This window comes from Aphis gossypii, unplaced genomic scaffold (genome assembly GCF_020184175.1).
Source record: "Aphis gossypii isolate Hap1 unplaced genomic scaffold, ASM2018417v2 Contig00784, whole genome shotgun sequence".
Taxonomy (NCBI): domain Eukaryota; kingdom Metazoa; phylum Arthropoda; class Insecta; order Hemiptera; family Aphididae; genus Aphis; species Aphis gossypii.
The window spans coordinates 1-15,009 of record NW_026083281.1 but is presented as its reverse complement, the minus strand read 5'-3'; the positions used below and the strand labels follow the sequence as shown (position 1 = coordinate 15,009).

Genomic DNA, 15,009 nt, shown 5'->3' with positions numbered 1-15,009 from the left:
CGAAATATGTATCTTAACATTGACCTTACTTTTTCCCACTGTAAATCATCATTCATACCTAGTTTATTCATTGCTATTTTATCTAAATTATTTTCCTCACAAAACTGTTTCAAGTTCACTAACGCTATATACATATTCTCGTACGTTGACCTCTGACGATCTTTATTTATCGTTACTAAAAATATTATATACCGGTCATTCTGTACTATATACGGCGTGTCGCCTATCACTTTACTAACTGGTAAAAATGAAGTAATTCCAAACTTACGTTTTATTTCGTAATTTATTCCTGATGTTAAATTATATTGTTTCGCTATTTCTGTCACTATATGATACTTTACCGCAGTGGCGTGTCCAGCACAAAATAATTGGGTAGGCCCATTTAGTTGTGTAGTTTGTTAACTCTACACCGAAAAGATTTTGCCTATAAAAAAATAGCATTATGGGTAGTAAATTTTTAGGTTTTCAATTTTGACCATTATACTTGCTGTATTTAGGTTTATTTTTTTATTTAATAATAGGCACTTAAAAACTAAAAAGTAAATCATTTTTAACAATATTGATTAATTATGTACTAGGTAAATGGTACTTAGGTATGACATAATGGGAAATTTAACAGTCTTTATTCTTTATAGACATTTTAGAGAAAAACAACTTAAAAATTACAAAATTATAAAATAAATAAACAAATTATTATTAATTTACAGAGTAGAGCAAATTATTTTCAACAATATTAACTAAATATTATGTTCTAGGTAAGTGGTAGGTAAAACATAATAAGAAATTTAACAGTCTTTATTCTTTATAGACATTTTAGAGAAAAACAACTTAAAAATTACAAAATTATAAAATAAATAAACAAATTATTATTAATTTACAGAGTAGAGCAAATTATTTTCAACAATATTAACTAAATATTATGTTCTAGGTAAGTGGTAGGTAAAACATAATAAGAAATTTAACAGTCTTTATTCTTTATAGACATTTTAGAGAAAAACAACTTAAAAATTACAAAATTATAAAATAAATAAACAAATTATTATTAATTTACAGAGTAGAGCAAATTATTTTCAACAATATTAACTAAATATTATGTTCTAGGTAAGTGGTAGGTAAAACATAATAAGAAATTTAACAGTCTTTATTCTTTATAGACATTTTAGAGAAAAACAACTTAAAAATTACAAAATTATAAAATAAATAAACAAATTATTATTAATTTACAGAGTAGAGCAAATTATTTTCAACAATATTAACTAAATATTATGTTCTAGGAAAGTGGTAGGTAAAACATAATAAGAAATTTAACAGTCTTTATTGTTTATAGACATTTCAGAGAAAAACAACTTAAAAATTACATAATTAAAAAATGAATATATAAATAAATATAAATTTACAGAGTAAAGGAAATTCGTCTATTTTTTGTTTTAGCAAACTCATCAATCACAGGATTAGGATCATTTATCAATAGACTACTCAATTCTCTTTCAATTGATAATATCGCTGTATTATGAAGGCGCTCAGTGGTCATTGTTGACCTTAAATATGTTTTAATTCGGCCCATAGCTGAAAAGCTTCTTTCGGCTGCTGCACTTGATACCGGAATGACCAGAACTTTGGTTATTATTTTTTTTATTTCATTAAAAGCTGGTTCTAAACTTGTAAGTTCTTTGTGGACTTCAAAAATGTCAACTGCTTTGTTCAACATGGTTTTTACCAGTTTTGCCTGTGATATAATTTGTTCAATTGTAGTGGAGTTTTCTCCATATAACTCACCTAAATAGTGTAGTTTTGTTACATCCATAAAGTTAGTTGAATTGGGATCACACGCATCAATAGCTGTAAGGAAATCATTGTTTTTTTCAAATCTATTAGCTAATTCACTAAGAATTTGGTCAATAATCTCAAAATATTGCTGTCTTAATGCATTGTGTGTATTATTAGTACTTTTAACTTGTGTTTCATTTTTCCTATGATTAATATTGACTAAGACATAACTATCACTAAATTTCAAAGGTATATTCAATTTTCTGCTTTTATTCAGATCAGTTATATCTATGAAATTTGAAGTTTTAGCAGCTTCTAAAGTTTCATCAAAAAATGTATTGAATTTATCTTCAGTTCTCATATTGGTCAATTGTAAAATAGTTGACTTAACCAATTTTAAGCACTTAATTATATCTAAATTTGATTTTTGTAAGTAAATAGATAAATTATTTATGATGCCTAAAATTTCATCCATGTAAAATAACATTAATAGGGTTTCAAACTTACAAAATTGATACAAAAGACCTTTAGCTTCAGCAGCTTCTCTTTTTTTATTACTTAATCCACATTTTTGTAAAGCATCAATGACACATTCAAATCTATTTTTAAAAAAATGTACTCCTTTATATTTTGACACCCATCGAGTTTCACAGTGTTGAGGCAATTGCATAATGTTTGTACATTTATCCTGTGATTTTATAAAAGCATCATGACGTATTGTTGATGAACTCTGGAATGCATATATTGCTTCAAGAAGACCAATTAATTCATCTAATGTGTTTACTTTTTTTGCTGCATCGACTAATACTAAATTTAGTCTGTGTGCGTAACAGTGTATATAAGGACATGGATTCTTAGCAAGTTCACGAATTTTCACCTGTACACCGTTATTAGAGCCAGACATAACAGACGCACCGTCATAACTTTGACCAACACACTTAGTTATGTCTAAATTAATATTTTTCAAAAATTCATGAATAGTTTTCGATAAACTATTTGCATCAAGATCTTGTATCAGGACAAATCCAAGAAAACGTTCTTTGATATTTGAACCCACAATATATCTTACACATATGCTCATTTGTTCCTGTTTACTAATGTCTCGTGCTTCATCTACAATAATACTATAGATATCACTACCATCCTTAATTTCAGCAACTATACTTCTTCCTACTACATTGGCTGCTGCTTCAAGAATATCATTTTGAATTATATTTGAAACATACTTTGCATTCTTTGGTAAAGACATCAAATTTGATTCAAAACATTTGTTTTCTAAACACAACACTTTTACTAATTCCATAAAATTTCCTGTTTAACAAATGGAAATATTTACAATCATTACAATATGCTCAAATACACATATATAGGGTAATGAGAATGAAATATTTCAAACTTTACCCTTCTTAAAGTATTGATAATTATTGTAATTATAATAAACAATTATGTTTGCTTTTTTACTAACATATGTCAAATTCTATCCCAAATCTAGTAGTTCCAGTTTATACATAACAGGGCATATTTTGTAAATATGTGATACAAACAGACTATAATATATTTAAAATTAATACTATTTTACAAATTTTGAAGTGGTATTTTATTTGAATTCAAATAGCAATAATAAATAAAGATTATAGGTAAAACACTTTAAGATTGCCTCTGTTTATAAGTATAAAGTAAATATATCTAATTATTATAAACAAAATATTTTTATATGAATAAATGAATTATGTTGTAATTTGTATAATGTTTTCTGTATTTCCTATTTCTATTTTAAATTAAATTGTATTTTAATTTTTTTATTTACACACAATTTAAAAAAAATAATAATTTCTAGACATTTTATAACCTTACACATACACACTCACCTTGGTTTTGATAATGAGTCAATTCAATTTCATTACATTCATTTGATGGAACTTGACAATTGTCAATGTTATGTATTTGAAGTTTTTCGCTACGATGACCTCTAAATCCTATGTCTTGTCGAGCGCAATATAATACTATTCTGATTATAGATGTAAGGACTTCTCGATTTTTTATTATTTGTTTTTTTGCATAGTTATTACATTGACTAGATACAGCACCATCAGATTTTGATTTAATATAAGCATGATACTTTTCCAAACTCATTTTATGTATATTACTACATTCATGTTTAATTGTGGTGTTACATATATTTTTCCAATCACAATAACCAAGGCTAATGTAAACATCTTGTTTGGAAATATGGTTAATATTTAAGGCAAAATGCCGACAGTAAAAACAAAAGATTTTATCAAGTCTTATTGAGTATTCAATCCATGGTCTTTTTAAATACCATGATGCGTTAAAGGACCTTAGTTTATTTGATATAATATGGCGAGGAAACTGCTGCAAAATCGGCTGAACCGGTTTCTGATCAGCATTTTCACTTATATCGCTTACATTGTTCATACTTTTTTCTGGATCTTGGATATGAGTTGTAGTAGTACATAATATATTTAGATTTGGCGTGTTGGTGAAATTGTTTTCTAGAAATGTTTTTGAAGGAGGTTCATTAGGTTGCTTGGATACTAAAAACCGTTTCATGTTCACTGTAAACTGTTTTCTTAAAAACTAGAAATAAAATTGTAAAACTTAACCACGATTTTTCATAAAATCTATCTAAAACTGTGATGCTATAAACAACTATTATAGCTATTCAGTATTCACTCCTACACGCCGCGCCAAATCCAATATAATAACGATGTATAGTGATAACTGATGTAAAAAATACTGATAACAAAATATGTGATAATAATTTTGATATGATTGATTATCTATAAACATTGATCATGTCCACGGTTTAAGATATAATATACATATGTATATATATTTTAAGCCGCGATTTGTGAAAAAAAAAAAAAGTAGCCAAATTAAATTGGGCAGGCCCGGGCCTAGTCGGCCTACCCTGTAAACACGCCACTGCTTTACCGGTGACTCCAAAAGCGTACCTAAAGCTTCTTTTACATTGCTATTGGTAATTAACTGTGTTTCCATTTTTCCAAGAAATTCCTCGTACGACTCGTTTTTAATTTCTTGCATTGAATACATACGACTTAACGCATCTACGTTAGAATTTTGCACCCCAGGTTTATATCGTATCTCATAATCATATTCTTCAAGTTGTATTCGCCAACGTGCTAACTTCGATAATGGATTTTTTAAGTTAAAAAGCCACGTCAACGGGCGATGATCACTAAGTATTATAAATTTCCTTCCATATAAATATGGTCTAAACTGTTTTACCCCAAAAATTATAGCTAGACATTCTAACTCGGTTGTGGAATAATTATTTTCACTTTTATTCAACGTCCGTGACGCATAAGAGATTGGTAAGTCTTGACCTATTTCTCCCTGAGATGATATTGCCCCTAGTGCTTTATTACTCGTGTCCGTAGTTAATATGAAAGTCTTAGTGAAGTCTGGATATTTAAGTATTGGTTCAGAACACAAAGCTGATTTCAATTTATCGAATGATTTTTGACATTCATCACTCCATAAAAATTTAATGTCTTTCTTTAAAAGATTAGTTAAAGGTTTCGCAATTGCACTATATGAATTTATAAATTTCCTATAATACCCACTTAAACCTAAAAATGATTTTATATCTTTTACATTAGTTGGTTTGGGAAATTCTAACACAGATTTCACTTTCTTTTCATCAGGTTTAATTCCATTTTCTGATATTACGTGTCCCAAATATACACATTCACGTTTTAAAAATTCACATTTATCTGGTTGTAACTTCAAATTGTTAATTTGTAATCGCTCAAATGCTTCTACTAACTTCTCATTATGATCATACAAATTTTTCCCGTATACAATTATGTCATCTAAATAAACTAAACATCTTATTCCTATTAAACCAGCTAAAGCTGAGTTCATAACTCTTTGAAAAGTTCCAGGACTAGTTTTCATGCCTTGAATCATACGTTTAAAATGCCAATGACCTTGATTGGTTGAAAAGGCTGTTAATTCTCGTGATTCTTTTTCTAATTTGATTTGATAAAACCCACTAGAATGATCGAGAACAGAAAATAATTGACATTGTCCTAACTGGTCCAATATTTCTGTAATATTAGGCAGAGGATGGAATTCATTTATGGTGACTTCATTTAATGCTCTAAAGTCTACCACTATTCTAAACTTTTGTTTACCTGAATTGTCAATTTTCTTTCGCACTAGTAAAAGAGGAGAGTTCCAAGGACTCCTTGAACTTTCAATAATATCGTTATCCTCAAGTTTCTTAATTTGCGTATTTATCTCATCTTGTTGTGCATGAGGAAGTCTATAAGGTCTTCGATATATAGGCGGTTGGTCGTTTTTTAATCTTATTATATGAGTTCCCGCGTTGGTGAAGGTTAGCATGTCCCCTTCCATATGAAATATGTTATTATACTTCTCGCATATTTCATAAATTGATTTTTCCTCATTCTCATCCATATGATCGGTTCTTATTATTTGTCTCAAACGCGTTATACGTTCATAATAATTATTTTTTGTTTCTACCGTATATATCTCATATTCACTATCATAATTTATCTTATTTATATCGGTTACATCTATGTCTTTTATCTCCTCAGATATATTCAACATACTAACTATTGCTTTCCCTTTATTCACAGTAGACACCGTACTACTGCAATATACGTCCTTTGTAATTTGTTGTTTGTGTATGTATATACTTTTACTTTCCACGACTGGCTCAGCTATTGCTATTTCTACGACGGTTTCCGTACGTGGTTGCAATTTAAAAACCACAGAACCGCAATGTTCTTTGTGCGAGGTTGCTTCATCATCTTGAATAATTAACCTATTTTTGGCTACGTCCACCATTACTTTGTATTTTAGTAAAAATGCATGTCCTAATATACCGTCCTTGTGTATAGGGAATAGCATTCCCACTACATAAAATTCTATGTCTATATTTTTGTTATTTATTATAACTGGTATTTTTATCTTGCCTATTGTTTGTATTAACTCCTTATGAATGCCTCTTAAATTAATTTTTTGTGTTTCATCTATATTTAATTGTCCTTGTAAGCAATTTATCTTAAGTATATTCACCTGACTACCTGTATCTATTAATAAATTTAACTCGTTTGTTTTGCTCGCAGGTGATATACATGTTATGTGATTGTTTTCTAAAGCAGCGACGATGTGGTAACATTGTGCATTTCCTCCGCGATTATTTGGTTTATCGAACGAGTACCACGGTCCTCGCCGACACGTTCAAGTTTCCCGAATTGTGGTTTCTACTTCATTATTACGTTTTTTAACATGTACTTATATCATGACCACTTCGTTTACAATATGCACATGTGGTTGCGCGTGCGTTATATTTGTTGGTGGTTGTAAAACTATTTCGATTAGATGGACGATTATTATTACTTGCAGGTTTATTTCTACATTGAGCTGCATAGTGATTACCACTACAGTTATAGCATTTAATAGGTGGTCTATTAAAATTATTTTGCTGAGTGTAATTATTTGTCCGTCCTTGATAACTTGGTTTACTAAAGTTATTTGGTTGGAAATTCCTATTACGACTATTCGTATTATTATTTCTTGTATTATTCACACGTTGGAAATTATTATTATTTTGTCGTGAAGCATTATAATTGCCTTGATTAAAATCGTTTCTGTATCCGTTATTTTCTCTTTCTGAATTATATTCTACTTCTTCTGCCTTTGCCAATTGCTTAGCTACCTCTAATGTTTTAGGATTTCGTGCCTTTACAATTGTTCTTATAGGACTTATTAATCATTTTATAAAAATATTCAGTGTTTGTTCTTTTAAAGTTTCGTGAATTACTTTTGCTTCTGATTCCTCTTTATTAAATGTACACGCATTACATAATTTATTATACAATTTTTCTACTCTATGGCAATAATCATTGACGTCCTCCCCATGACGCATTTTAATGGAATTTAATTGTATTTGCAAACTTGAAGCAGTTGTCGTATCTTCAAAAGCATCCGATAAATAACTCTTAATGTATACCCATTTAGTAACGTTTTTATATTTTATCATTTCTAATGCTCTACCGGATAACCTAGTTGTTATATATTTAACTAAAGTCGGTGCGCATTTTTCTTCAACCAAATTTACTGCCATATCACATGCATTTATGAACGGATAGATATCGTCTTCTCCCGTACACATAGGTATAAGCTTAAATGCTTCCTCTAATTGTATGGTAACGATTTTCTTTACACGTGGTTTTCTCCCGAACGTTAACTCAGTATGTTCAAAATCGTCCGTAACCTTGCTACGTGTAACCTTTTTATTGTCTAAACTTAAACTTCTCTCCAAACTATGTTTTATTTTCGCGCTCTGGCGTTCACTTGGGTTTCTAAATAGACAATAGACTAGGGCGTTCTTTCGGGCTTTCAATAGGGCTAGGGCTTTTACTAGGGCTAGGGCTTCTACTAGGGCTTCCCAAATTAATCAACTGTTGGGTTTTATTTAATACTTCTAAACTCAAATCTGGAGTTTCTAAAGACGTCTTATTCGATGGATTAGCTACTTCCAAAGGAGATGTACCTGTGTTCTCCATAAATTGCTTTCACACTCATTTGATACGTTTTACAATCAACTATAATAATATAACTCAATAATAAATCTCAATAATATATGCCCTCAATAATAATTCTCAATAATAATCTCAATAATTCAACAATATGCCCTCAATAATAATTCAAATAAATCAATTGCCCTTTAATAATCAAAAAAAAAAAAAAATTCCTAAATAGTTTTTTTACGACCTACTTAAATATATTCAGTTACTTAAATGATATTTCTTAGGTTTTATATTTTTGTAACATATATCCGTGTAATAATTTAATTAACTATTCACTCACAATAATGCGACGTTCGTTGATGTTGTCATCCTGTCTGATACTTTCTGCAACGTTGAATTGAATGGTCTTCTCTTCTGGAGTTATCAACGAGGAAGGGTGTACAAGTCTTCCTTGTTGATGGTAGCCTTTGACGGTTTGCCTCCTTGAAAAGTGAATCCTACCGACTGCGCCAAATTGTTGAGTGCCAGTATCAGATTTGAATCCAAATGGTTAATTTGAATGAAAGTTAAACTTAATAACGAAATATGTCTTTATTGCATATAAATAAAATACATGTAACAAATAAAATAAGTGGCTGAGTGACGTGAAAGTGCTCAGTTGTTGATAGCTTTGGTACATCTGTCGTTGCTGGTCTTCGGGCTCCCTTATATATCGTGGTGCGTCTCTTGTTTACGTCGTGCGGTCGCCTTTTGGGTGAAACCAGGTGTTCTTGTTGTTGTTGTTGCAAATTCGGACACGAATTTGAAAATGTGCAATAACATCTCAAATGTATCATTAGAGTACTATAATTATTGGTGCGCTTACTATTCCGACACAATGTGGTCATAGTAGCAACCGCATTGCCCTCGACACGAGGCATGGTTATGCTAACTTAGCCTTGATATCTTGTAGATATCTTACAGATATCTCATAGACCATAACAGTCATACTAACTTAGCTTTGATATCTCGTAGATATCTTATAGATCAGGGATGGCGAACCTTTTGATAACTGCGTGTCAAATCAAAATGTTTGGTTTGATTTTATTTGCCTCGCGCGTCAGACCTTTTTTTTTGCTTAAAAAATAATTAATTAAACATATAAACATGATTTTATTTGTTGTTAGGTGTATAAAATATTTAAACTTAACAGCATTTTCTGTTTAGGTACTATAACTATTGCATATTAATATAACTTTACAGCATTTACTATTCACTATTTATAAAGTTACATGTACATATTAATATATATTTACAGCATCAATTTACTATTACACATTAATACAAACACATATTTTTTTTAATTACAAAAAAATTTTAAAAAATTAATAAATTTATTTCTCCAAATTACATTTCCCTGAAATTCTATTAATTCCATTTCTAAGTTTTCGATATTTAGCCATTCAAAAAAAGATAGATCAAGTTCATCATATGTAATTTTATGCGGATTTATTAAAAATTGAAAGGTTGGTTCTAGACATCGAAACTGTGAAAATCTATTAGAAAATAATTCAGTTGTATTTTCTAATATATTAACATATTTTTTAATTATACATTTTATGTCAGTCTGACTATCTGCAAAGTGTAATGAATTGTTCAGATGATTTTTCAAATGTGGAAAATATTTAAATTTTTCATTTTTAAGATCTTTACAATAAATTTCAATTTTTTTTTCAAAACCTTTGATATTTTCAAACATTGTTAAGACTATGTGACCGGGCCCTTGAAGTTTTTTATTTAATTCATTATACATTGTAGTAAAATCAGTGAAAAACATTAAATCGTTCAACCAATTTAAAACTTTAAGTTCTGGATAGTCTTGAGATTTTTCGAATAAAAATAATCGTATTTCTTCTAATAATTCAACAAATCGATGAAGAACTTGACCACGACTCAACCAACGAACACTGTTATACATTAAATGGCCAGCGTATTGTGATTCAACTTCATCTAATAATTTAGTAAATTGTCGGTTATTTAAAGCACGAGATGTAATGAAATTGACAACTTTTGTAACTACTTCCATTACATTTTGAAGCGATTTCAAGCTGTATTTAGCACACAACGCTTCTTGATGTATAAAACAATGAAAACTGATTAACTGATGAGAAATTTCTTTCGAAAAAAGTTGAACAAATCCATTGTGTTTGCCAACCATATTAGGGGCGCCATCCGTAGTTATTGAAACAATATTATTTATATTTATTTTTAAATTGGCGAATTCTTTAAGTACTACATTCATAATATCTTGACCAGTTGTTTTAGTAGAAATCGTCATTAATTTTATTAATTCTTCCCTCATAATATTAACACTACTGAACCTAACAAAGACTGCTAGTCGCGCCTGTAAAGTTACATCTGTACTTTCGTCAAGACAGATTGAAAAATAATTTTTTAAAGCCAAATCTGTTTGAAGCTGATCTGTTATATCATTACTCATACAAATAATACGATCTTTTACAGTATTTCTACTAACAGGCAAATCGTTAATACGTTTTATTATTTCATTTTTTTTATTTTCAATCATGAAACAAAATGTTAGACGCCTTAACAAAAACTTCTTTTAAGTATTCTCCGTCAGAAAGTGGCTTACCATGCTGCGCAATGCAATGCGACACAGAAAAACTAGCGGCTGATAAATTATTATATAGTTTGAACGCCACTTTAAATTTGTTGGATTGACTTCTAAAAAATTTTACTTTTTGAGAAATCAATTCTAATTTTTCTTCAGCCGATAGAGAAAATATATTATTATGAACTGTCTCGAAATGTCTTTTAACATTAAAACTACGGCTTACAACTGTTTCGTTACACAAGCAACATAGTACCTTATTATTGTTTTGAATTACACCAAAATCCACTGTCCACTGTTCGTGGAATAATCTCCCACTACCGCTTTTTTCTGGATTCAGTTTTAATTTTTTGAACATTTTTATTCTATAAATTAAGAATATAGTGTTAATTATTTTATACTTATTTTTAATTTTTGAAAATAATAAAAATAAATAATATTCACCAATGTATTAAACTTCCAACGGTTAAACGGGAATTATATTGAGAAAGCCCGAAGCAATATTGAATAGGTTGGTTAAAATAGTCGTCTTGTAAGGCATCCGAAACTATCTGTTGACGACTGTCGACTGTTCTGTTTTACCTACGTTTGTTACGTAAACGCGATAAACGAATTTATTGATAATCTAATCGTTTCGTTTACGAGCTTAGGAAATGGAAAGTACAGATTACAATATCTTACGATATATTCCAATAATAAGTTTAAAATAGTTTAAAATTATCAATAATTTTTTTAGAAAGTGAAGTAAAAATTAAGAATTATATTTTAAATTGGCGTGTCACTGAAATAATGCGCGCGTGTCACTCCGTGACTCGCGTGACATAGGTTCGTCATCCCTGTTATAGATATCTCATAGCCCATAACAGTATACATATATATATATATAATATATAAACGGTTATAAACGGTTTACATTGGTTTTCATTTTCACATTTATATATTAGATATTATATAATATTATTAATACACAGGTTATATGTTATATGTTATTATTTATTATTCCATAGTAATAAATATATTTTAGATTCTAAACAGTAATGAATGTATTGATTTTATTTATTTTACAACCTTTATTTTTATTTTTTGGGTTTGTCATCATCTTTAGGGAAAATAAAAGTGTTTCGATTTCCTTAATTAAATATATTAAGGATATTATTAAGTTCATACAATCATACTGCAATGTACATTTAAAAAAGTAAAAAAGAATCACCCTGTACAAATACATACATTATACTTATACATATCTAGGGTGAAAGACATAAATCAATTGATTTCAAGATAATATCCACAAAATATCAAGTTATTTTTATTCAATGTTAAGCATTTTCTTTCATCTTGTTTTGAAGGAAATTCCCTTTCTTTTGTTAAGATATAACTGTTTTATAAATTATACTTTCAGTCTCGCACATCTATACTCTCAGTCTTTTTCTCTAGTTTCTCTATTTTTGATTTTACATTTTTAACATACGATGGAAATCATTAACTCTAATAAAAATAAGCCCAAATTATGTTTCGAGGGCTACATGTACGTTCTCAAACATACCAGGAAAAGTAGTATTACATGGCGCTGTAATAAAGCAACCATGCTCAAATGTCCAGGGACCATGTATACAGATCTTCAAATGTCAAAAACTGTTAAAAGTGGAACAACTCATATCATAACACATAGGCCAAATAAGAAAGAGGTTGAGGTAAGTATGTGTTATAATGAAATGAAAAATCAAGCTAAGACTTCCAAAAACAACCCAGCACATATTTTTGGAGAATGCGTTGCAAAATTAGATGACAAAAGTCAGATGCCACCTGAAAACATAGTCAAGCGCACACTACGAAACCAAAAAACAAAAAATAATCCCTTAGACTTTGATGAAATCGTGGGTAAGAATCAATATAATATAATATATAGGTATATTATAATAGTTATATTAAATATATACATATATTATAATAAATAGTTATATAAATATATTTAATATCTAATTAAAGACGTAGCACATTATTGATTTCCAGTCTTATTTTTTTTTTAATAAAAATGTAAATTAAAAAAAATACAATTTTTTTAGATGAATGATGTACAACGGGTGAGCCCCATAATAAAAGATTTTTATTGTTTGACGATGGTGTGAATGAGGAAGACCGTATGGTAATTTTTGCTACAGATGAAGGTCTTCAACATCTATCGAATAGTAATAAATTGGTACATGGATGAAAACTTTGGTTTGGCCCCATAAGATTTTCTTCAACTGTATGTGGTAAGAGTTAAAATACAAAAAACATTTATAACATCTATATACTGTTTGTAGAAAAATAAAAATAAAAAAACGTATGAAAAAATGCTGACCGAAATTCTAGAAAAATGTTCTGAACGGCAATTATATCCAGATCCAACGAGCTTTCATATAGATTTTGAAAAATCTGTAATCAACGCAGTGAAATCCGTGTTGGGATAGCATGTGTGTATTAATGGTTGTTTTTACCATCTTACACAAAGTACACACAGAATGATTCAAAAACTTGGCCTAGAACAAATATACAGAGGAGAACAGAGGAGATGAAAGTTTTAGTGAGTTTTGTAGAAAACTGGATAGGTTGGCATTTTTACCTTTAGAAATGGTTAAAGATGGGATGGCTCATTTAAAGAATATAATGCCAGATCATGCCAATGAGCTAGTTGATTATTTTGACAAAACTTACGTAAATGGGACTTATAGACAGATAGGTATTCCAGGAGAGACTAATATACGTTTTAGAAATTGTCCACCACTATTTCCACTTGAACAGTAGAATACTCATGATTTGACCTTGGCAGATAGCGATCGTACAAATAACCAAACTGAAGGTTGGAATAACCGTTTTTCTAGACTGGTCGGCCACAAGCTTCCAAGTATTTGGGTTTTAATAACCAAAATGAGGTTAGAAGTTGCTACAGATGAAACGAATTTGGCACAACAAAGTCTAGGTTTATTAAGCAACAAAAGAAAATTACCACATTATGAAAAAATTCAAAACTTATTAAAAAATCTCTGCTTAGAAATCAAAGAAGGAAACAAAAGCTTACCAGAATTTTTAACTGCAATAGCACACACAATACGTTTTTATTGACCTATATATTATACTTTTATACGTATATACTTTTATTACCTACCTACTCGAAAATTGACACTACAATATTATAATATTAGTGAAAAATGTTTTGACTTAATAATGACCTAACCTTATAGTTTATTAATATTATAATATTAACAATTTTATTTTTATATATGAATACGGACAATACAGTATGACCAACTGTGTTAAAAATTTTGAATACTTTAATTTAATTTTTTTACCTATATGTTTAATTATAATCATTTTTTAAATATTTTTCCCGTAAATTATTTTCTGTTGTATAATAAATATTAACATATAACCTGTGTATTAATAATTTTATATATATATTATACATATGTATACAATATGACCAATAATGTGTAAACATTTTTTAAATAATACCTAATTTAATACTTTAATTTTAACTGTTTTATATTTAACTAGATGTGCCTCGCTCTGCTGTGAAATTCGGTCTAAGTGAAATTCGATCTAAGTGATATTCGGTCTAAGTGAGTACCCTAGGTCGGATACGGGACTGTAAAGAAAATATCGTAAAAAGTCTAGTAGTCACAATTTTAGTTAATCTAACCTCCGGTGGTTTGGAAGGAGCCGAAGGAGTCCTAACCTAACCTTAGATGGGTTCGAGTGAAAATCGTTTTACGTGGAATTCGGTCGGAAATGGTAATCAGGTGTCTAGAAAAGAGATAATTTACTAAAAAAGTACTTAAGTCGATCGTTGTGTTTATAAGTTATTACCTATAGTTAATATACCTAACTGATAGTAGGTATTATCATTGTTATCTCGACATAATAGCCCGGCTGTTTTTGAAATGTGTAATTATATAATAATAAGATATATATTACATATACATAATATAAAAGTACAAAAAATGGTAATTGTGATTGTCTATTTCTCCTCAACCAGTGTAATACGGTGTCGGACGCTTGCCCGGTTCTTTTGTGTTTGTAAAACAAAAAACAAATGAATACGAA

General features: G+C 29.3%; 1 protein-coding gene across 1 annotated transcript; it reads right to left on the bottom strand.

Annotated features, from left to right (window-relative positions):
- Positions 1 to 8,147: 8,147 nt before the first annotated feature.
- LOC126555293 (general transcription factor II-I repeat domain-containing protein 2B-like) lies at positions 8,148 to 10,512 on the bottom strand. The gene is made up of 3 exons (XM_050210235.1): positions 10,106 to 10,512; positions 8,656 to 8,797; positions 8,148 to 8,357 (listed from the first exon to the last, which is right to left on the bottom strand). Exons 1-3 carry the CDS (start codon positions 10,510 to 10,512, stop codon positions 8,148 to 8,150), a joined length of 759 nt encoding a protein of 252 aa, XP_050066192.1.
- Positions 10,513 to 15,009: the final 4,497 nt, after the last annotated feature.

Bases quoted from the DNA above. Each gene is read 5' to 3' on its own strand.
- LOC126555293 (XM_050210235.1), bottom strand. From the start codon at position 10,512: ATGGTTGGCAAACACAATGGATTTGTTCAACTTTTTTCGAAAGAAATT. The intron at 8,798-10,105 runs GTATAATGAATT...TCACTTTTCAAG, and splicing joins TTCACTGATTTTACTACAAT to GAGGCAAACCGTCAAAGGCT. The intron at 8,358-8,655 runs GTGAGTGAATAG...TGAGTGTGAAAG, and splicing joins TCAACGAACGTCGCATTATT to CAATTTATGGAGAACACAGG.